At 37.7% G+C, this 22,936-nt stretch overlaps 2 protein-coding genes across 4 annotated transcripts in view; one reads left to right on the top strand and one right to left on the bottom strand.

Moving 5' to 3' along the window:
- LOC133534750 (chitooligosaccharidolytic beta-N-acetylglucosaminidase) overlaps positions 1 to 17,105 on the bottom strand; it is a 52,000-nt gene extending 34,895 nt beyond the window's left edge. Inside the window, exons 1-2 of one of the 3 annotated variants that reach the window (XM_061874013.1) lie at positions 16,970 to 17,105; positions 1,940 to 2,003 (exon numbers count right to left, since the gene is read on the bottom strand). In XM_061874013.1, the coding sequence (XP_061729997.1) occupies positions 1,940 to 2,001 (62 nt within the window). In that variant the 5' untranslated portion in view covers positions 2,002 to 2,003; positions 16,970 to 17,105. Of the gene's footprint in view, positions 1 to 1,939; positions 2,004 to 13,452; positions 13,570 to 16,965 lie in introns of those variants that run through there. The other 2 variants (XM_061874011.1, XM_061874012.1) reach the window with 2 other exon arrangements.
- Positions 16,921 to 18,784, top strand: LOC133534753 (transcription initiation factor IIE subunit beta). Its single transcript, XM_061874015.1, has 6 exons — positions 16,921 to 17,061; positions 17,455 to 17,565; positions 17,695 to 17,857; positions 17,954 to 18,063; positions 18,157 to 18,334; positions 18,503 to 18,784. The coding sequence occupies exons 1-6, from the start codon at positions 17,000 to 17,002 to the stop codon at positions 18,761 to 18,763; spliced, it is 885 nt and encodes a 294-aa protein (XP_061729999.1). The 5' UTR covers positions 16,921 to 16,999; the 3' UTR covers positions 18,764 to 18,784.
- The last annotated feature ends 4,152 nt before the right edge of the window (positions 18,785 to 22,936 follow it).

Genomic DNA, 22,936 nt, shown 5'->3' with positions numbered 1-22,936 from the left:
GCCGGCTTAATTAAAACTGATTCATTAATAGCGATGCGATGTTTTTTTATCACCCTATTGTGTTATCCAGTTAATGAAACCATGGACTAATCGCTTAACGCGTCGATATATGTCTACAGTCATTAAGTCAACATCATTCGGCCAAGACGTCATCGGAAGATCGTTCGATTCATTAGGCATTATCTGATCTTCCGTTTGGAATTAAGAGTCTAATTATGAAGACAAATGGGTGCTGATGCTGATCATGCCATTAGGTCAACCACGAACCACGACAACAAGGTGATATATACTTTACTGTCGTTCTTCCCCAGAGGACGCTTTAAGCAACCGAATTTATTAATATTATTACTAATACTATAAATGAGGAAGTTTACATATTTTGAAGTATTGGGTATTTGTTGCCCAAGACGCAATAACAGAATAAAATCAGTAGTAAAAAGTAGAAAAAATTGGCACAGATAATATTTTTTATTCATCGAGATAAGTATAAGATATTATGTACCTACTTTTCATCCTAGAATTAATCTTCTATGAAATGTGGGTTATAATATAAGTTAGTATAGGTTGGTATAGCAGTACTAAAGAGGTGGAATGAGGAGGCAGTTAATAGACATCACGCAAACTGGATTTTTTTACTTATCAAGTACGATACTGCCTAGCCCTAAACATGCCATATATAATTTCAACGTATAATATAAATAGAACTAGGTATCTATTTTGTTCGTTTTTTTAACTTTCTGTAAGTCCTTATTCAATTTAACAACTAAATTAAATCGAATAAAATAATAATAATATATATATATATTTAAAAAACCCCTCATATGAACAGTCTCCCAGGTCTGTTCCCTGCGGAAGGGTGCCCATAAGGCTGGCTACGTTCCCTCGTTGAACGTTGAATAGAACTTCACTTACTTACATTTAAGTTCTTTTAATCTTGGAATAAGTATTCATGCTTATTAGTTAGTTCATTATTAGGTAGTACTGTATAGTATGTATAGACTGTATAGTATGTATAGTATGTAAAGACTGAAGTTCTGGCCCTTGACACAATTGCCAATTCCCAGATTGACATTAAACTCGGCCGAGACTCCTGGAACTGGACTCCTTAAATACCTGGGTAGCACCATCACAGCCAAGTGCCACCTTGAGAACGAAATAAACTGTAGAATAGGAGCCGCTGCAGCAGCATTCTTCGTTCAAAGGTGTTTCGGTCACACGACATAAAGCTCGCTACAAAAGTTGCTGTATACATGGCTATTGTCCTGCCAAATCTTCTATATGCTTCAGAAACGAGGTGCCTGTATCGGAAGCATATTCGCTCATTAGACAACTTCCATCTGAGATGCCTCCGCGACATTATGGGTGTCCACTGGTCCGACCGTCTTAGGAACACGGAGATCCTTAGACGTGTCGATGTCGCCGGAATAGAGGCCTACCTAATGAGACGACAGCTACGATGGTGCGGTCACGTCTCCCGGATGTCCCAGGACCGAGTCGCGAAACACATCTTCTACTGCGAACTGCAAAATGGTAAGCGAAAGCGAGGCGGCCAGTTTCTGCGGTTCAAAGATGTGTTGAAGCGGCATATGAAGAGAGCTCATATAGAGCCAACGACATGGGAGAGTCTAGCTGGTGACCGTCTACAGTGGAGGCATATTGTGCAGACGCAGGTGCGTGAATTCGAAGTCAGGCGACGCACAGAACTTGACGATAAGCGTGACGAGCTAAAGGCCAGACCACCAATGGCCATAACATATAATTACGTCGGAGGGATGCTGACCTGCAGCGAGTGTGGCCGCACATTCGCTGCTAAGATTGGCTACGTCAGTCACCTGAGAGCGCACTAGCGACACTCTCAGAGGTAGAAAGCAGTTGCTGTGGCCGAAAACGGCTAGGAGACGATGATGATGATGGTGATAGTATGTATTTAGAGACTCACCAAATTATAGCAAGCGCAATTTGAATAGCGCAAACTAATAATAATCTATCTAGCCACATCATATCTGAAACAAAGAAAAACAACGTTAGTTTTAGGCTGTGCCTAGGTACATGAGTCAAAATTATTATCTTTATCTTTTTTTGACCACCCTGTCACGCTTGTATATATCTTCTATCTAATAAATAAAAAAATCGAGTGCTACTGTATGTCTTTCTAGCTGTAGATTATATTTTACATGATAAAAATAAAAAATCGCACAAGTTACAAGATCCCTCGCGGAGCTAGAATCGCCGTGGCAACTCACCTCGCACAATTGATACAAAAGTGTTACGAGTCAAACTCACCTCAAGACTGGCACCACCTACTTGTTTTTCCGTATACGATATTGCATGCTAAAGATGACGATCAGAATCTATCATTGACGCAAAAAATTAAAAATAATTGTTCACCCCATTCTGTCCCGCCAGTTGTACAAGAAGGCCGTCCGTCAACCCTAAATCGGAAAAAAATAATTGAAAATAAGATCAGCGACGGTGATCTTAAGGGAGCTGCTCGCCTTCTTTTCTCGAGTGATGTGTTGTCTGCGGAAAACCCTGACACTCTATTGGCCCTACAGGCTAAGCATCCTACTGCTCCGGTAACCCCCTTTTTCTTTGATCCTCCGGTACCGACCGAGTCATGCCTGCACATCAAAGACGTGGATGTTTACAACGCCATCCTTTCTTTTAAAACTGGTTCGGCAGCAGGCTTAGACGGCCTGGCTCCTCAACATTTGAAAGATTTGACGGGCCCGTCTGTGGGAGATGCAGGCGTGCAACTCATCGCATGTATTGCTAGATTAATAAATTTTATGTACTCGGGCGGCATCCACTCGGATATTGTACCCATTATATACGGAGCAAATTTAATTGCACTTACTAAAAAAGACGGAGGTGTACGGCCAATAGCTGTTGGTTCAACGTTTCGCCGTTTGGCGTCTAAAATTGCAGTTCAGTACATTTTGGCAAAGTTGCAAAAAACTTTTGAACCTGTTCAATTAGGTTTCGGGGTCAGAGGAGGCTGTGAGGCTGCTGTGCATGCCCTCCGGTCTTATCTGGAGGCCGGTCAGTGTGAGGTTCTACTGAAAATCGATGTGAAGAATGCGTTCAATTCTTTAAACCGGGATACTTTGCTTTCTGAGGTTAAATCTCACATTCCTGAAATATACAATTACTTACTACATTGTTATGGGGATCCATCGAAGCTGATGTATCGTTCGAACGAATTGTCATCTGAAGTCGGTTGCCAGCAGGGAGATCCCCTGGGGCCCGCAATTTTTAGTTTAGGGATAAACAATATAATTAAAAAACTGTCATCAAAATTCAATGTGTGGTATTTGGATGATGGGACTCTAGGAGGTAACGTGGACTCAGTTCTGGCCGACCTTTCGCTGATAAATGATAAATTCAGATCCATCGGTCTAACGTTAAATTTTGATAAATGCGAACTTTACATTCCAGATACCTGTGTCGATATCAATAGTTTGATACAGAGATTCAATCAACTGGCACCCAATATTAAAATTCTTGATAGACGTACACTTTGCCTTCTAGGATCCCCAATATTCGAGGAAAGTTTTCCTGATTATATTCAAAATTCTGAATCAAAATTCCAAGATCATTCACACCGGTTACTCGAAATTAGTCCCCATTATGCACTCTCTATTATCAAATATTGTCTTTTCATTCCAAAGTTAACATACGTGCTCCGATGCTGCCCTTTGTGGAAAAATCGAGATCTTTTATCGCGAGTAGATAATTTAATTAAAAATAATTTAGAAAGTGTCCTTAACATTAAGTTTAGTGACCGGTCTTGGTGTCAAGGGTCCCTTCCCATCAGGCACGGTGGTTTAGGCATCCGTAGGATGTCGGGTGTAGCTTTGCCAGCTTTTTTTTTTGTCGTCGGTACATAGTTCGTTGGGTCTCATAGGGAAAATTCTTTGCACAAACTATGAGATCTCGGGCTTGAACGACGCAAAAAATGCGTGGCTGTATGCGTGCCCCGGTCAAGACATCCCTGAACATCCAGAGTCACAAAGAAATTGGGATGATCCATTGTGCAAATTGGCTTCAGTTACCCTTCTCGACCAGTGCAGCGCTGCGGAAAGAGCTCGACTCTTGGCAGCGGGCACTAGAGAAGCAGGGCACTGGCTCCGCGCGCATCCATCCCCTAAAATTGGAACTTTTTTAGAGCCCAACACGCTCCGGCTCTCGATTTGCCTCCGTTTAGGTATTCCGGTGTGTGCCCCTCATCGTTGCCCCTGCGGTGCGGACGTTGACCACTTAGGTCACCACGGTCTCCCTGCCAGAGGAGCGCGGGCCGCTTTTCCAGACATGCCGCTCTTAACGACATCATCCGTCGGTCTCTTGCATCGGTTAATGTGCCTGCTCTATTGGAGCCGACCGGCATATTGAGAAGTGACGGCAAGAGACCTGACGGGATGTCCTTGATTCCGTGGAGTATGGGGCGGGTGCTGGTGTGGGATGCAACATGCGTGGACACGCTAGCCCCGTCACATCTCCACGGAACCTCGGTAAGGGCGGCAGCTGCTGCGGAGGCGGCTGAAAACGCAAAGGTGGGGAAATACCGCGGTCTCGGTGCCGAATACAGTTTTGTTCCGTTCGGCGTCGAGACCCTGGGTCCGTGGGGTCCTGGCGCTCTGAGTCTCCTTAGAGACCTTTCAAAGAGACTCAGGGACGCAACTGGGGACCGGAGAGCTGGCAGTTACCTCGCTCAACGCATCAGTCTGGCAGTTCAGCGGGGTAACGCAGCCAGCATCATCGGGACCTTGCCGCAGGGACCTTTTTTAGATTTAGTTTAGTTTAGTGTAGTTTTATTTTTGTATAGTCTGTATTTAGATTAATTGTAATTTTAAGTTTTTATTTATTGTTTCTGACATGTTTTTGTACCTTATATCCATGAATAAATATATATTCAAGTAAACATTCAGTTACAAGTAAATGTCATATTTTTGTCCACGAATAAAAAATAATTTAACACCTAATCTACCTACGTTGACTTTCCACTTGTTATCGTTCAGGTACTTTAATTACCTACGCAAAGGAAGACGAGATCACTTATAGTATGAATAAAATGATATGTTTCAAAACAATATACCTGTATATAGTATTTTTACTAGTCATTGTTTGGACATTAAAGTACATATTAGAAACTTGAATGCTATAATACCTATCCTTATAAAAAAAAATCCTTTACCTAGCCTACCTACCTTCATTCAATGACTGTGTACAGATTTAAGTACAGAAGTATTGATTGCTGTATTCAAAATTCACTTCAAAGTGTCTCAAAGTTATATTTTATCTTACGTGCAAATTTTTAAAAACGTCATATTCATATTTAATTCAAAATACATAAAACAACATAAAATAATTACATCCCGGGAATGGTTGGTAAAATCTAAATTATAGAAAACGGTTTCACATAAAACGCTTATCCTAAACTATTGAATATATTATGACCTTGAAATATAAACATTATATATGTTAAAAAAATACACACCAATAATATAATGGGCCATAAAAAGTTAAATAGAAAAAAATGCTAATAAAGTTTTAGAGCTAAATAAAGCTTGAATTCACTTTTCAATGGCGATGGCATCAAGACCTGTGAAATACCTTTTTAGGATTCCGTAGTCTGCCTGTCCATCCATGTGCTAAAAAGCTGCAATTTGGCATGGATGTGCATGCATGCATGCTATGCATGGCGACAGAAACTTTTGAACCATGGGTCCAAAAAATATGATAAAAATCGTAAAACAAACTATAGCGAACATGCTCGTTCGGACCGATATCATCGGTCCAGTCGTTTTTGAGTTATTGCAAAAAGTATTATCTTCTTTGAAAAAAGACATATGTTTCCTTTATGCTTGTAATGTGCCTCCATGCTACATTATACTTACTAATAGTCCCCGTTTAGCCTATTCTGAAAAAATGGTAACTACGGAACCCTACACTGAGCATAGTCCGATATGCTCTTGGCCGATTTATGGTTTTTTAAGACGGGGTAGAGGAGGGTAAAGTTTCAGATACTGACAAATTACCCCATTACACGCACAAACACTCTTCACGCACTCTAGCACAATTTACTGGGTCAGGTCAGTGACCCCGTATGTTTTTTTAAAGGTTGCATTTTGAGTTTGGTATTAACCACTGGCCTCCTTTGATGAATTCAATTCAAACTGTAAAAGCATTCCTTTGTAAGAAGACAGAGAAATAGCACGTTTTATCTAGCTTTCCTTCTGTTCATGTCATACATATATGAATATGACGTATTTAAATGTAAATAATTTGCCTAATTAATTTCATTGTTGACTTTCATCTTAAGATAGATTACAAGTCAGATAGATAATGTTATTTACTAATTACTACTATATGAATGACACTTTTGATAAGGTGCAACATGCAATGAATCAAAATTTAACATGTAAATAATGTTTTTTTTTTCGCCATCGCATCCAAACTAAAACTTTGTCAGATGATAGTTTATGCTCTTAGAAATAAATAATATCTTCAGCCGGCTTTATCGCAGTCGAAAGACCATCAGCTACATTGCAATTTCTATAGGGAGCGTGCATGAACTGTAGGAGACAGCACAGGAGCCGTCAGATTTTTGGCGCGAGGCGTAAATTTGATGTTTATTGTTCCGATGTAGCCCACAAGATGGCAGAGCCTACTATGCACAAGAAAACACGTGACGTATAAATGTACATGTTTATGATTCCGATTCAGGCCACAAGATGGCAGACCCTCCAACGCGCACGGTCCCTATTGAACTTCACTTTACGTTTAGTTAGTAGCAACTCGGTGCTGCTAGTATTCCATAATGACCCATCCCGTCGCTTTAATAAGGTGTAGGTGAAGTGCATACATTCACGTGAATGTATGTAGGTACTTTAACATACGTATTCTCTATTATTTTCAAAGATTACTGCCAATTTAATGGCTGATTGTACGATAATTTGGCAAATACATTAGCTACCTACATTTACTGCGGTGAGCAACATTTTAGGCTCAGTAAATCTAAGGTGGGCACGCTACATTCGTAGAAAATCAATAGTCCCATGCTAATGGGGTATCCGGGTCGCTACTCGTATACAAACCCACTAGGGTAGTTGCTTTAACCCATTTACCCACGCTTTACCAGTTCATAAGTTTAAGTTCCTTTTTTGTCGACCTGTCTGGCCTAGTGATAGTGATCCTAACTCTGAAGCAGATGGTCCCGGGTTCAAATCCTGGTAAGGGCATTTATTCGTGTGATGAGCACGGATATTTGTTCCTAAGTCATGGGTGTTTTCTATGTATTTAAGTATTTATAAATAAGTATGTATTATATATATCGTTGTCTAAGAACCTACAACACAAGCCTTATTGAGCTTTCTGTGGGACTTAGTCAATTTGTGTAATCATGTCCTAAAATATTTATTTATTTTTATCTTGGCGCTTTCCCGATTACGTCCTAGAGGAATCCGATCTGTAGATAATTTCGTTCATTTTCACTTTCTGAGCATGTTTGACCTTACTTTTTAAAGTAAATGGCGTTTATACTGAATCGTGTAATCATGCCGAAAATTGTGGCCTTTTTATCTTTCTTGAGAATGATGACATCCAGAATTAATAATATTTATGATGCGCTGAAAAAATCGTGATTTACCGGGCACAATAAAGCATAGTTTTTTATTTAACTGGCATAGTCGTCAATCCCTGTCAGTCTTCTGACAATATACATAAGTATTTAATGCCGTATCCTGTTAGACTGTTTTAGTAGGTATTAATTAGTATTTTATTATACTTAGTAGATATATTATAGTACCTACCATACCTACTTATATCTTTCTTAAATATTCATGTTGTAAGAAGAAGGCAAGTATTATTCATTGATTAGGAATATTCTAACAAGCGAGCGAAGCGAAGTTTTTACATTAACTCACGGACTCACGATTTAAAAAAAAAAACAAGTTGTAGCAGACTGAGAATATATTTGCAGGAAGTGAATTCCACTCCTTAGCCGTTCGCATGATAAAGCTGGATTCATTACGTTTAGTGCGGATCAGTGGCAGAATTTGACTTTTAATACAAAATGGGGGTTAATAATTATTGATTGATTGATTTTCTCCTTATTTGAATTCATTGGTCTAATCATGACCAAAATTGATAACTGAAGATCTGAAAAATGTCTGAAAAGGCCGTTTAATGCATTCACTGCCAACGTTTTCGTAGCGCTACGCTCGTAACCGACCTCAGCGTTTTCCCGCTTTGTAGAGGAAAGTGACTACGAACAGAGTGCACGACAATCAATACACGAGGGACAATGACAACAGATTCATATTAACACATTGAGTGCCGGTAACCCGCTCGGCGGATTCAATCGTAAATTTTTGCTCTAATCATAATGAAATGAAAATTTTTGTATTAAGCTGAGGATTTGAAGGACATAGGGACCTAACTTAAATCTGTATTCCAAATTATAAGAATACGGCACTCATCTTGAAATGTCACATTTTTTATTCTATGGCGTCGAAGTCTTCATGTCTATGAATCTACTCTATAAGTAGAGTGGTTTGGCAAACCGCGAGTTCTCCGTTCGGGACTATCTATAATTGTTCCAACTTATTTTGTTAGTCTTTCATAGTTCGGAAAGTAACATAAATACAATCCTAGATGATATTGTGTGTGACCCATCTCCGTGGAATATCTGATAGAGCGTGCAGAGTTAACGTATTTGTATAGGTAAGTACTTATTGCAGTACAGCGAGGAAATGCTGCCGTCATTTATACCCTATTTTAGTGTACTGTTATACATAGTTTTTTTAAAACAAATAATATTTGTCGTTTTCTGTTGTATGACAAGGTTATGGCCGAATAGAAATGACCCTATTGCGTGTGTTCTCTATAAAGTACGTGACACAGTGAAACGCGTGACGCAACCCTATCAAAAATGCCCGCTTCCACAAACTTAATTTGACAATGATTCAACAATATTTCACATAATGCGGGGAGACCTTTTCAGTAAAAAGTACCTACACAAATAATGTATTGTTATTCTTACGTTCTACAGCCGTCATCGGGTTGCGTTATTACGTCTTAGTGCAGGCGAGTCCGTGCAAACCAATAGTTTCTACTTCTAGTCTACTCGACAAGTTCAAAATGGTGAAAAATAGAGATACTACTCCTAAACATACGTCTGATAACTCATTGGATTTGGAATAATATTCGCAGCGTACAAAAAAATTGTAATCCAAAAAGGCGGAAAAAAGGATACATTTCTGTTTTCGCCTGTATCTCAAAAAGTATTAATATTTGAGAAAACTTAATAAAATATTATCAAAGAAGGGGAAATTTTAAATCAAAACCTCTTCACTTGCAAATCTGTATCTCCATTATTTATATTTTTTATTTAACGCTGAACATAGGTATTTACACATCACATCTGTACCCCTAGTGTAAATTTTATCGACGTCATAACGTGACGAACGCGTTTGCGTTAAGTCTCATTTTGTATAGGATTTTGAGTTTCCAAAACGTCCCGCTTGGCGCGCTCTTTCTAAATCCAATACAAAATGAGACTAAACGCAAACGCGTACGTCACGTTTCAAAATCGAATTTATTTACACTAGGGGTACAGATATATTTTTATTTGTTTTGAACCTGATTTTCGGATCGTCAGATAAAATAGATAGAAGTCAATTGATAAAGATAAGTCGGATAAAGATTGTTTTATAATGTATTATGTAAAAAAATATATATAGGAAATATTAATTTAGCGAATTATAAACCTGGAACGTTAACAAACGTAATTCTACAAAATTCTAACAAGGGTAAACCCATACAACAAACTACAAGATAAATGAGGACTCTCCCTGAAAACACAAATTAACAGGTAGGCGTAGGTGGCCAAGTCTCGCATGCTACATTTCCATCGTAAAAATTTAGTTATAAGGCTCCTGCTGTCATTTTTAGGGTACGGACCCGAAGCGTGACAACCCTATTTAATAATAGCCTCTGTCCGTCCGTCTGTACCTACACTTTAGATGGAGCATGTAAAGTTGTAGAACAAGAAACGTACCTAATAAATATAGACATATGTATACATATGTATAGACATATTTATCACGCACGTTTCTAGTAGCGGACGTCCTTAGTATATATTTTTGATTAGAAAAAAACACACGACGCGGTTAGTCTAACTCGCTACAGTAAATCCAAAAATCCGCTATTGGCCTGCCCTTCTACATATTAAAGTATAGTAGCAGTCGGTATGAAAACTGGAATACTTAAGCCTCTAGTACATACAAAAGCAAATATACATATGGCAGTTACAATGTTCAACTCTATTGACAGCTAATGAAGTTCAAATTTAAACAAATATTTTTTATGACTTGCACTAGAGGTGTATGAATTTACTAAATTTGTCAAATATGGCCATATTTCCTGGAGAAGGTTGTATTTAAATTCTATTTGATTTATTATTCTGGCACGGGTATTTAGGATAACACAGCACATTTTATATCTGAAATTTATTTCGCTTCTGATACTTATGGTGATGAATGTGATGAATCGATTTAGTCAGGATTGTCATTTCCTATTGTCACGAAACCGGTGTTTAAATTTTTCGCTGTCTGCCAATTATAATAAATTATTTATTAAAATTATCTTCTTCTTCACGTGCCATCTCCGTCCAGGAGGTTGGCGACCATATTATTAATTATTGAAATTGTCTTAGTTAACGTATATATCAATTTAAGTCTCCTATCGCCACAGTGATGCGTGTAGAATAATGTAATTGGACAAAAACCCCCATTGAATATCGCAAAAATTGTTATTACCAAGTAATACCCATACATTAAGATTACCACATGCCATTTTACCCTTCACTCCTTCAATATTGAGTGATAAGGGTAAGTACTTATACATATGTACTTACCCTCATCACGTTGTGTGCCATTTTTAGTGCAATTATTCGCGTCATCGCTCTTGACGCTATAATTTTTTGTGTGTTCCTAACAAGTGTGGGGTGTTGTGTTTGACATTCTGCAAATATTATTTCTATTTCATATGTATTAAAAGAGCAATGTACTTGGAGATACGCATTTTTTTACCCCTAACTGAAACTTTATCGGGTTGAATTGAAATTAACCGAACGCCACAGAAGAGATATCTATCTAGTTTTTATATTAAAGTAAAATTCCTTGCCGGTTTTGGCCAGTTTTCATTCTATTTTTTTTATGGTGCGGAAATTTCAGTATCGAGAATGGATCACTGCAATACATGGCACATCCAAAAGAAACTAGGTCTGACGGAGTTTTTAACCTTGTATTGACTAAATGTGACCTAAGTGGTAAATCTGAAAGCTCCTTTATAGATATCAAGATAACAAACAGTGATTATTCACATAAAATTTACACCAGATAGGAAAGCGTCGACAGGAAGCCAATAGATTAAAAAATATTTAGTTATTGTGTCTGTTTCCCGCAATGACGTCCATCTACATCGTCAGACGTCGTACCTACCGGGCCTTGGGAGACCAATAGCCCATTTTGGTGAAGCCAGTATTATATTATAACCAAACGACGACGAGTATAGGTACGACCTGGTTCAAAACAAGACGATCTAGTGAATTGTTGTAGGCCGCCCAGCTGTCTGCTCGTTTATGAAGTTGAACAAAATTAGTGCTTGGTATTTGGTATTAAACAAATAAATAATAGTTCTGGCGAGCTTCCCGTGACATGCAATTAGATAAATACCACTTTTAATAAAATGTGTTAAACAGTTTTGTAACATAATTCCATTTTCCTATTTGGGATCATTGTCATCGGCGCAACTCGACGTACGTGTCATTCACGATGACGCGTGCCTTGACTCGTAATATCATATTAATAAAGGTTAGATTTGACAAATCTGCGCGTCATCGTGCATGACACGAACTATAACTAAACTCTCTAAACTAAACGGAATTTTTTCATTAGTCCCTTTCCAATTCTACAAAATTAGGGTTGGCAAAAATTATTTCAAGAGTACTCAGGGGACAAAAGTTTAAGCCGGACAATAATATACCCGATCGTGCATTAATTAGGTCGTCAACAAACCTAGATGAAGCTATCAGGAACGGACGTTCTATCCAATATCTACTATTCATGTATTTTTATTGCAATTAACTGAGGCAGATCATGTAATATAATACAATGAGGCGATTGGTATGTTTTATTATGATCAGCTACTGACTGACGGACTGGTTTGAACGCTAGGCTGCATAAAGCTGGTTTATATTATGTTAAATGAGCAAATATAGAATATAATAAACTAGTTTTACTTAATTCCAAAACTCAGCTATCTTCAACTATAAAATCACCTCATTAAAAAGAAAATACCTAAATAAAATGGCTCCTTTTTTGATATTATGTAGTTGAATCTACTAGTAATTACATACGTATGTTACGTACGTATAAGTAGCTGAATTGGAGTATGAATGTAAAGTTCCTATTTTCCACATTTTATCGCAAGCCTAAAACGAAGTAACCGACATTTCATACAAGAATTAATTGTACTTGCATAAAAACAATAAAAAAAATTGATAAATATTTCCGCTAAAATTTGCTTCTGATTTTAGATTGAATTATCTTGTTAACATATGTATCTTGGTAACCTTGATGCAATGTAAGAAGAAAATAATATGGTAATATTTCAGTTTTTATCACTTCTTCAATCATTACACATTTTGTAAAAAAAATGTCCCTAACAGGTAAAGGCACCACCGCACAGTCAGCCTTTTGACCAATAAGAGTTATTAATCTTTTTACTATTCAATAATTTAATAAAGTTTAATTTTTATAAAGAATAAAACGTAATTGAATTAAGCTTTTAGAAATATTTCATTAAATATAATGAAAGGGCCTTTTTGCCAGTAATCAGCCCCCTGTGTACCAATGGACGGCCTTTAATTACCCAGTGTCCAGCCATCCCATTTTAAAGGCTGGCTATTGGGTTCTGAGTTCCATGATCTCAGTATCCAGTGGTTAATAGCCACAGGTTGACTACTCGCTATTTGATGTATTTCAATCAAATAAAGTCATAATAATGTAAATATTTAAAGGTACTTGATTTAATGGCTTACATTGCATTTGAAAATATAAACAAATCTTGAATACAAGAATTAATTGTACTTGCATAAAAACAATAAAAAAAATTGATAAATATTTGCGTTCAAATTTGCTTCTATTTCTAGATTTGAATTATCTTGTTATCATATGTATCTTGGTAACCTTGATGCATGTAAAAAGAAAATAATATGGTAATATTTCAGTTTTTATCACTTCTTCAATCATTTTGTAAAAACAATGAACACACAAATGTCACAAACAGAAGCAATAATGATCTGCTCTTGCTAATTCTACATTACTTTAGGAAATCTCCGAAAGATATTTACAAGCTCATAAAATTTTGATAGCATTTTTCTTTTACCTTGTTAATCCGCTATGCTCGCAAAACCGTATTTGAAAAACCAAATACTAAAGTACGCGTCCGCTCAGCAGCACGAATCGAACTAAATGCGATTTTCCCGCCTCTACGGCTGTTTGGTTGTGCTGTACATTCCTATTAGCAGGCAAATCGACCGTTTTCGTAGGTGAGCCAATGTTACTGTGGCCATAAGATAAGAACCACATTATGCGCTCACTCTTGTACAGGGCTGTTTCAACTTATTGTTAGCATATCGACTCGCCGGTGCTCGGTATGCGGTTGGAATAGCTCCAATGACCAGTCCAAATTAGTCATTATTGCCCAAGCTTAAGTACTATGTTATTAAAACTACTGTGAAAATCGTTAGACTTTTTAGGGTTCCGTAATCAACTAGGAACCCTTATAGTTTCGTCATGTCCGTCTACGTATATGTCCGTCGCGGCTTTGCTCCGTGATCGCTAGTGCTAGAGAGCTGCAATTTGGCACGGATACATAAACCATGCATGGCGACAAAACGGTAAAATAAAAACTACAAAAAACATTTTTAGGGTATCTGCCATACAAAATGTTCCCCTTTTATTTTTCCGCTTTAACCCAATCTCTCTGGTTTAGTCTGGGGTATCGATGGATAGATCTTTCAAAACGAAAGGGTCTCCTTATATTTTTTGATTTTCGTAAAGTTAAAGTTAATATTTTCGGAAATAATCGATCCCAACAAAAACATAAATGTGAACTGAGAGCCAAGTTCAATGTTAAGAATTTGTGTCATTGTTGACTCGCCGACAAAAGAATTGAGATCTATATGAAATTAGAAAGGACTTGACTTGGATAGTCTTTATTACCACAAACCAAATATTAGAAAATTAAAATAGACAAATAGCCTATACGTAAAAACTACTGACGACGAGTCAACAACGACACCTATTCTTAACATTGAACTTGGCTCTCTTTACGAGTACCTAAGTATGCGGATAAGTTTTTTTTGGTGAAAAGGGAGGGAGCATCTGTGCTGTTGCGCCATAGGATTATTCCATAAGAAAGCCAGGAATAACCGTATGCATAATATGTTGCAAGTGCTGTTTGAAAGTCGGTGGTTTTCTTTATTTCGCAAAGTGCATAAGTAAAATTTGAGAGTTTACTTCGAATGTGTTTAATGTGCGATTTCCATGTTATGTGACTATCTATGACTATTCCGAGTAGTGTAAATGTATCTACTACATCTAACTGTAAAGAATTGTGGCTGTAGTTAATAGCTAGTGCATTTTTCTGGTAGGGGTGAAAGGTCATTAATTTTGTTTTTTGGTAGTTTATTTCAAGGTGATGATCATGCATCCAGTCTGAGACATTGTTAAGAATATTGTTAATTTTGTCGTTTATGTGTGCTGTATCTTGACATGTTTTCAATACTTACTGAAATGTCATCGGCAAATAATATAGACTGTTCTTGTAGGGTGTTTGGTAGATCATTTATGTAGCATAAAAATAACAGGCATCCAATTACGCTGCCCTGAGGAATTGAGTAGGTGACAGGAGTGATTTCAGATTGGATATTTTTTATTATTCTAGTTTTGGAGTCGAAGTGTTCTATTTCTACGTATTGATTTCTGTTAATTAAATACGATGTAATCCATTTATGGGCTATTCCCCGAATTCCGATGCCGTATAGTTTATTCAGTAAGATTGGATATTGAACTTTATCATAAGCTTTAGTCATGTCTAGTAGTATTCCTATTGCGTATTCTTTTGAGTCTATTATATTGAGGATTGCTTGTATGTATTTAAAGACTGCTAAACTAGTTGAGTGATTTTTACGAAAACCATTTTGTGAATTATTCAATATTTTATTCTTTTCGCAGAAGGCGTATATTCGTGTACACATTGCTTTTTCAAATATTTTAGATGCTGTGGGTAGTAGGGCGATTGGACGATAGTTATTCGGATCTGTCTTAGTATTCTTTTTATGGACTGGTTTTACAATAGCCGTTTTCAATTGGTCGGGAAAGGCTCCTTCTTTGAATGACTGATTTATTAGAGTACATAACGGATAAGTAAGTTCTTCCGCACATTGTCTAATTAGTGTCGGAGGGAGACCGTCTACTCCGCAACTGTTTTTATTATTTAGTTTTTTAATAATTGTATAGTGTGGATGGCTTTCGCGTCGATTTCGCAGATTGTTCACGCCTTCGCGCCTTATTTTATTCCCCGTTTTTTGTCGGTATTTGGCCCGCGTCAAAGGAGACGCGAAGCGCGAACTTGCAAGACTCCACACTCGCACCGCGATTCGCTCACGAGTGTGGACTGTGGAGTCTACGTCAACGTCAACGATATGTTCGCTCCGCGAAGTCGCGCCGCGATTCACGCGCATATTCTGGAGGAGGCTTTTGATGTATAGGTACGCAAGGAATAGAATCTGCATAGGCAGAACTGTTGCAAAAGTGTCCAGCTGTCAGCCATAAATAATAGTTACAAATCTCTCCAGAGTAGCGCTAGAGTAGCTAAGAACCTAGGAGTTACTGACGGAGTGAAGTGCGCTGCCTATGATTAGATTTTTTTCTCAAGTATTCTAGGTATTGTAGCGCCACCTATTTAAGGTTTTTGTCGGACACTTTTTGGTATATAGAGATATTATTCCTTAGCTCAACGAGAGGGGGGGGGGGAGTTTAGGGTCGACAACGCGCATGGAACTCCTCTGAAGTTGCAGGCGTACATAGGCTACGGGGACTGCTTACCATCAGGCGGACGGTATGCTAGTTTGCTACCAACGTAGTATAAAAAAAAAACTACCTTCCATACCTAAACTTTGACTTAAAGCTCCAATTACATCCACACTTCCCGACATCATACTCATAATCAGTCCCGATTTCGGCCTGATAATCGTTTTTCGTTTCACGGAATATCAGCACATCCTTAACAATATTTGAAATATAAAAAATACTCTGAAAATACTTTGTCTCTAATTGCCAAAAACGTTCAATGTTTGATATTTTTGCATATGAACCATTTTATTTACATTTCAAAAATGTAAAGGATGTGCTGATGTTTGGTGAAACGGAAAAATACTCTTGATCGGGCCCGAAATCGGGTCTGGCCTATAACCGCGAAAATCGAAGTTCGTCAATTGGGGACATTACTCTCAGTCACTCTAATTACGTCTTAGTAAGAGTACAAGAGAAATATCCACGCAATTTGCGAATTTCGGTTTTTTTGGTAGGCTCCCAGGCCTGAAAAAGTGTGGATGTAATTGGCACGTGAAGTCCAACTTACAGGCACGGACCTAGATAAACCTTAATGCTTACAATACAAGTTATTTATTGAAAAATTGTTAAAATACACTGATGAATTATTTAAAATTTAAACTTGCAACACAGCACATAATGTCAAACTAACGTCATTACTACCAAACCAAAATGTATTGTAAACTTGTCAAAAGGTCAATACAATATAAGAGTTACATGAACATAAAGACTTAAGATTGTGTAACTAAAATAATGATTAGTTAGTACATTACATGCTTACTTGCCATAGAGTTTCGTAGTAAATCTTCAAAAATATGGACCCAGCTCTGCTTCGAGAACGGGAGGCTTTCAAGAAAAAGGCACTTGCGACACCCAGGTACGCGGACGCGACATACTTGGGAACTGACTGGGCAGCCAGCCAGCCGGCTAGTCGCTTACTTTCTCTCCCTCGCACGCGCGGGCCCGCACGCTTATATTGATGAGATTTCAGGGTCACTTTTCGGCAGGAACAGTAACGAAATTACTAGTATGAGTTTGTTTATTTCATGCTAATTTATTTTATAGTTATGAGACCTTACTTATTAGTAGTGATATATAGTTATGATTATATGATACATTGTTGTGAAATAGGAAATTAAGTAAATTTATTTTGCTTGGTACTGAAACATGTTATGAAGATTAGTTTTGCCTCCTTTATTTAGTTTCTTAGTAGAGTTGGAATATAAATTATCAAACTTCAAAGCTTATAACTTTATTATTATTCTTTTAGTGTTGAGAAGAAGAGAAGAGATGATTCATCACACTCCAAGGATGATAGCAAGAAGAAATCAAAACCATCATCAAGCTCGGTCAGCTCTGCACCGAAGCTTGATGCCTCCAAGTATGTATTTCAACATTTTAAACAGATTTATTTATTTTCCCTTCATTTAATAACATAATACAAAACCATTATTTCGGGTTTTCCAATAATATTAAATTATTAATTTACTTGTGTTTCATAAATTTTCAGCTATAAAACCATGTCTGGTAGCTCATCATACCGATTTGGTGTGCTGGCCCGTATTGTGCGCCACATGAGAGCCAGACACCAGGAAGGTGACGACCATCCCCTGACATTAGATGAAGTACTTGATGAGACTAACCAGTTGGATGTTGGTAATAAAGTTAAACAAGTAAGTTCATATATTTGTTTAGTAAACACTGGTTATTGTTATAAATATTTTATGTATTATATAACAAATAAAATATATATCTGTTAAAATTTTTAGTGGCTACAAACAGAGGCACTACAAAATAATCCAAAAATAGAATGCACTCCAGATGGTAAATACAATTTCAAACCAGTATACAAAATAAAGGATAAGAAATCCCTACTCAGGTATGTTTAGCAGGCTTTAGAATTTAGAATAACTTAAAAGAAAAAAGGTGAATGTTTTAGCAAGTGCTTGATATTAATTGACTTACATTTCAGATTACTAAAACAACAAGATCTAAAAGGTTTGGGAGGAATTTTGCTGGAAGATGTTCAAGAATCTCTGCCACATTGTGACAGAGCACTCAAAAACTTGGCTCAGGAAATCCTGTACATTACTCGACCTACTGACAAGAAGAAGATTCTATTTTATAATGATAAGACTGCAACATTAGATGTAAGATCAAATTTATAATTAAGTATAACTTCATTATTATATTCAAAAATGTCAAGGAAAAAATAGACTTTGATAGCTTATCTAATGCTTGATTTTATCACCAAAATTGTATCTCTTCCTGCATTTCTTAAATGCCTGTTAATAATGATAAATCATTTTATTTTTCAGGTAGATGAAGAATTTGTAAAACTTTGGCGAGCTACTGCTGTTGATGCCATGGATGATGCCAAAATCGAAGAATACCTGGAGAAGCAAGGAATCAAGTCAATGCAAGATCATGGGCCAAGGAAACCACTTGCTCCAAAACGTAAAAAGGCGTCACAAAAGAAAAGGCAATTTAAAAAACCAAGGGACAATGAGCATTTGGCAGATGTTTTGGAAACTTATGAGGATAACACTTTAACCCAAAAAGGCGTCTCTATAAAATAATGAATATAAATGATAATAAAAGTTTTCTTTTTATTTATTGTCAAACTAACAACGAAATTTTTTTATGTGGGGAACTGCCGCGAAAACCGAAATTCGCAAATTTTTCTCTTTTACTCTCACTAAGATGTAATATGACGACCAGTTTGGCCTAATGGGTAGTGACCTACGAAGCCGATGGTCCCGGGTTCAAATCCTGGTAAGGGCATTTATTCGTGTGATGAGCATGGATATTTGTTCCTGAGTCATGGGTGTCAGAAAAATGCTCGCATATGACGAACTTCGATTTTTGTAGTTAGCCCTGAGGGCCTACCGCGAACGACGTTCGACGTGTTGCCTATCTGTCGCACTTGTAAATTCGTACGTAAGCGTGACAGGGAGGCAACACGTCGAACGTGGTTCGCGGTAGGCCTGCATCTCTATCGCCTGAATTAGCAAGATAAAAGATAATAGCAATAGAGATTAGAGAGGCACATAAAAAATATATACACTACTTTCGTTTCTCTAATTCCTGATCAATGTTGCCAGGTAAGGTTATTAAAATTCGTATTTGTTATACTTGGACACAAAGAGTAACGTATGTAAGTGTAATCTCGGACACACCCACTTTATCAGTAGAAAACGGCGCGACATTTAAATTTTCTATGGGAAGTCGACTCATCGCGCCTACATTTTTTTAAATTAGCCGCCTTTTTCTTCTGACAAATTGGATGTGCCATATTATATCTGCGTTCTGTCAAATGTTATTTTCCGCCCGCCACAAAACGGTAGGTATATATATAAGTGATACAGTATTAGTCTGTCATGGCTTGTTGTTTTTATATTTTTCGGTATGACTAATTCACGGACTTATAAGATTATTCGGATAGGGTACATTGGCCAAAAAGTGTGTCCACATGAGAAGTCAAAGTGGGCCGTTGCATCTCTTTCTAATTAGGGTGACCGTGAGTTATATGTATCTGGGATATTAGGATAACGCGGAATATATAGTTTGGCCAAGATCTTTTCTCATTTATAAATTATTAACTAATATAAACAGGACCTAATCGCGTATTAAGTTTTATGTTTACATCCGACGTTCCGAGGATAGCGTTGTCCCCGTGGTCAGAGGCGTAGCGAGGGGGGGGGCTAGGGGGGCCATGGCCCCGGGCGGCACATGAGATGGGGCGGCAACGGTATTTAAAAAATATAAAATTAAGAAATCAATATTTTCAAATCAAGCCACGAAACGAACTAACGCACCGCGGGAGCGAACGGCGTGAGGCGGGTGTGCGGGGGCGGTCAATCGCTACCGGAGTGCGGCGTTCCAAACCACCGACGAGCTTACACGCTTGTCCGCTGGTTATAGGTATAACCTTTAACATGCCTATAACCCTATATGACGTCACATCAAATTTAACACGGCGCCTTCTGCGTGCGATCTACAGCCGGGCGCCCTCGGCGCCAACATTCGTTCAAAGATAGTTGGGCGCAGCCCTATAAACGTGGCGCGATACGCGCGGTTCAATGCCGGGCTCCTTCGGTGCCCTCATATTGAAAAAGTCGGGCGTAGCTCGACGTACGTGTCGCGCTGCGGGCAATCGAATAACGGGCGCTTTCGGCGCCCTCATGTAAAAGCATCGGGCGTAACCAAATTCATTGGGCGCTTTGCTGCTGTACAGAAGGCGCCCTGCCACAAAAATAATGTAAAACGACTTTAATAGTTATTTTCTGCCCTCCGGGCGGAAAGCGTCAACTTTGCTCCCGCTGCGCTAAACGAAGTTGCCGCTTTCCGTCTCCGTCGAGCAGAAAAATAGTATGCGCACCACGGGAGGATGCTCCCTTGGAACACAAATACATTTGTCTATTTTTTGCTGGAGGCGGAAAGCGGCAACTTCGTTTAGCGCAGCGGGAGCAAAGTTGACGCTTTCCGCCCGGAGGGCAGAAAATAATTAAATACGAAATTATAACCCCATAATTAATTAAATGTAAGGCAGACTACTGAAAAACGCGCTCTAAAACGTATGAAATAAGTAAACATTCTCACCTGAAATAATCATTTACCTTTACCTGAAGAGGGAAGAATAGCTTTGCGATCCTTGCGAAATAATAGTATTTTTTCTATTAAATTACATTTCGGAAGAAAACGTTTTCCAAACTAAAATCTTAACAAATCACTTTGATTTTGATGTCCGTCGCTTTAGCATAGTTTATTATAGGTTTCGCTTTTTTTAAGAATTATTTATGTATTTATTGTTTTCAAATTTTGAAAAAAAGGAAAACCTATAAACTTAGTTTTTTCATTGTGTCAATAATATACTAAAAAATCATGGAGAATGGAAAATATTTGAGAAGTGGCAAAACGTTTTATCTTTTTGTATGGACGATCACGTGCTATATACTCCCCTCTTAAAGCTTATGATGACCGGAGCATACGACCACGGCTATCCTTTGCATATTTTTGTGAATATTGAATATACACAATGAGAATCCGACAGATGTTAAAAGTGTATTCTTGACCGCAAGTTTAGAAACTAAAATGTCATATCAAGTTTTTTTTTAAATCCGACTTGTTATGAAGATAATGACAATTGTTCTGAAAATTCGTTTTTGTAACAACTCAGTGAAAAACGCCTTTATGGCTGCGACGACACAAGCACTATGTGGCCTTACTAAGAGACATTAAAGTTATAAAGGAAACTAGCAAAATTTTTTTGGCAAAAAAAAAACTATTTATTCGCTGTAAAGTATTTTTTTGCCAACATGTAAAAATAAATAACGTGTCGTGTGCAGAAAACACATACACACACACTTGTTTTGCCGAATTTGATCAAAATACAAATAATTTTTTTTGCTCCTTAAGACAGGAATACGTGGTTAAAATCTGACGGGTTTCTCGTTCATACCGTGTAATTGCATACACTGTATAAACGTACATAATTAAGTAAATTATGTTACATCGTATTTCTTTATTTAAAAGAAGTAAATGTACAATATTTTCTGTGTGATTATTTCAGATGTTTTTTTTTTCTTTTTGCATAATTTTAAGAGCCAAATTTTCAGTAGTTGAGTTTTAGTTGTTGAAGATATTTTTTGATTTTTTCCTTTTCCAACTAATTTTGTCTTGTCTATTAACTACTTAGTCAGGTCACAAGTTTTACAAATAATATGTTATACAAAGCTTTTAATAAATAAAGTTTGCCATGATTTGAAAGCTTGTTTTATACTGATATAAATGTAATATAATTATTTTAAAATGTAAAGTTCGTCTTTATTTACTACTTATTTATTTTGGAATTGTCGTTAGACGCGAATACACGCGAAATAAAAAATAAAATAAAATATAACTTTTTTTCGAATATTACATATGTTTGAACCCGGATCCGTCTTTAAACTACGTCCAAAAGAGAGGTATGGGCATTGTGAAAGTCATCTCCCTCTGTGTGGTAGGGCACAGAACAGCGGATGTCAATCCAGATCTGAAGCAGAGTCCAAATGGGGAAGTACCTCCACCTTACAGAAAACAGCAACTAAATAACTCTAGACCCTACTCAGGGTGCGGAGTGTCAGGGTCGCCAAAGCACATGTAACTCCTTTAGAGTTGCAGGCGTACATAGGCTACGGAGATTGCTTACCATCAGGTGGGCCGTATGCTTGTTTGCCACCGACCTAATATAATTTTTTTTGAATACTGTATCTATTACTTTTTATCAGTAAAAATCTTTGTGACAGAACTTATGACCTGACTAAGTGATGCTCATCATAAATTGGGGCGGCAAATTTTTGATCGGCCCCGGGCGGCAAACACATACGCTACGCCGCTGCCCGTGGTCTCGAAGAAGACTGGCTAAAGTTGACATCACTGACATCAACATCTTCTAGCCGCGTGAGTTTTTCGAACTACTCGCCCTTGGTCTTGTTTATTGACTTGAACATTTTGCGCACTAGGGATGTTACTCTGTCGGAACACTAACGATATCTCATTTTTCGACTGTCGATATTCGTTCTGGCTTCCACATACTAATAACTGGGGGCCTACCGCAAAAACCGAAATTCGCAAATTGCGGAGATCTTTGTCTATTGCTCTCACTAAGACGTAATAAGACAGAGAAAAACGCCCGCAATTGATGAACTTCGATTTTCGCGGTTATAGCCCTGGATTCCATGTGGATGAGATTTATATTTTCTAACTAAAAT

The sequence above is a fragment of the Cydia pomonella genome, chromosome 2, assembly GCF_033807575.1.
Source record: "Cydia pomonella isolate Wapato2018A chromosome 2, ilCydPomo1, whole genome shotgun sequence".
Lineage (NCBI taxonomy): Eukaryota > Metazoa > Arthropoda > Insecta > Lepidoptera > Tortricidae > Cydia > Cydia pomonella.
This window is presented reverse-complemented; position numbering and strand designations above follow the sequence as displayed.

What these genes read in the sequence shown, in the direction of transcription:
- LOC133534753 (XM_061874015.1), top strand. Translation starts at nt 17,000, where the DNA reads ATGGACCCAGCTCTGCTTCGAGAACGGGAGGCTTTCAAGAAAAAGGCA. An exon ending in AAGGCACTTGCGACACCCAG is followed by an intron (nt 17,062 to 17,454) that starts GTACGCGGACGC and finishes TTATTCTTTTAG; the next exon opens with TGTTGAGAAGAAGAGAAGAG. An exon ending in GATAAGAAATCCCTACTCAG is followed by an intron (nt 18,064 to 18,156) that starts GTATGTTTAGCA and finishes CTTACATTTCAG; the next exon opens with ATTACTAAAACAACAAGATC.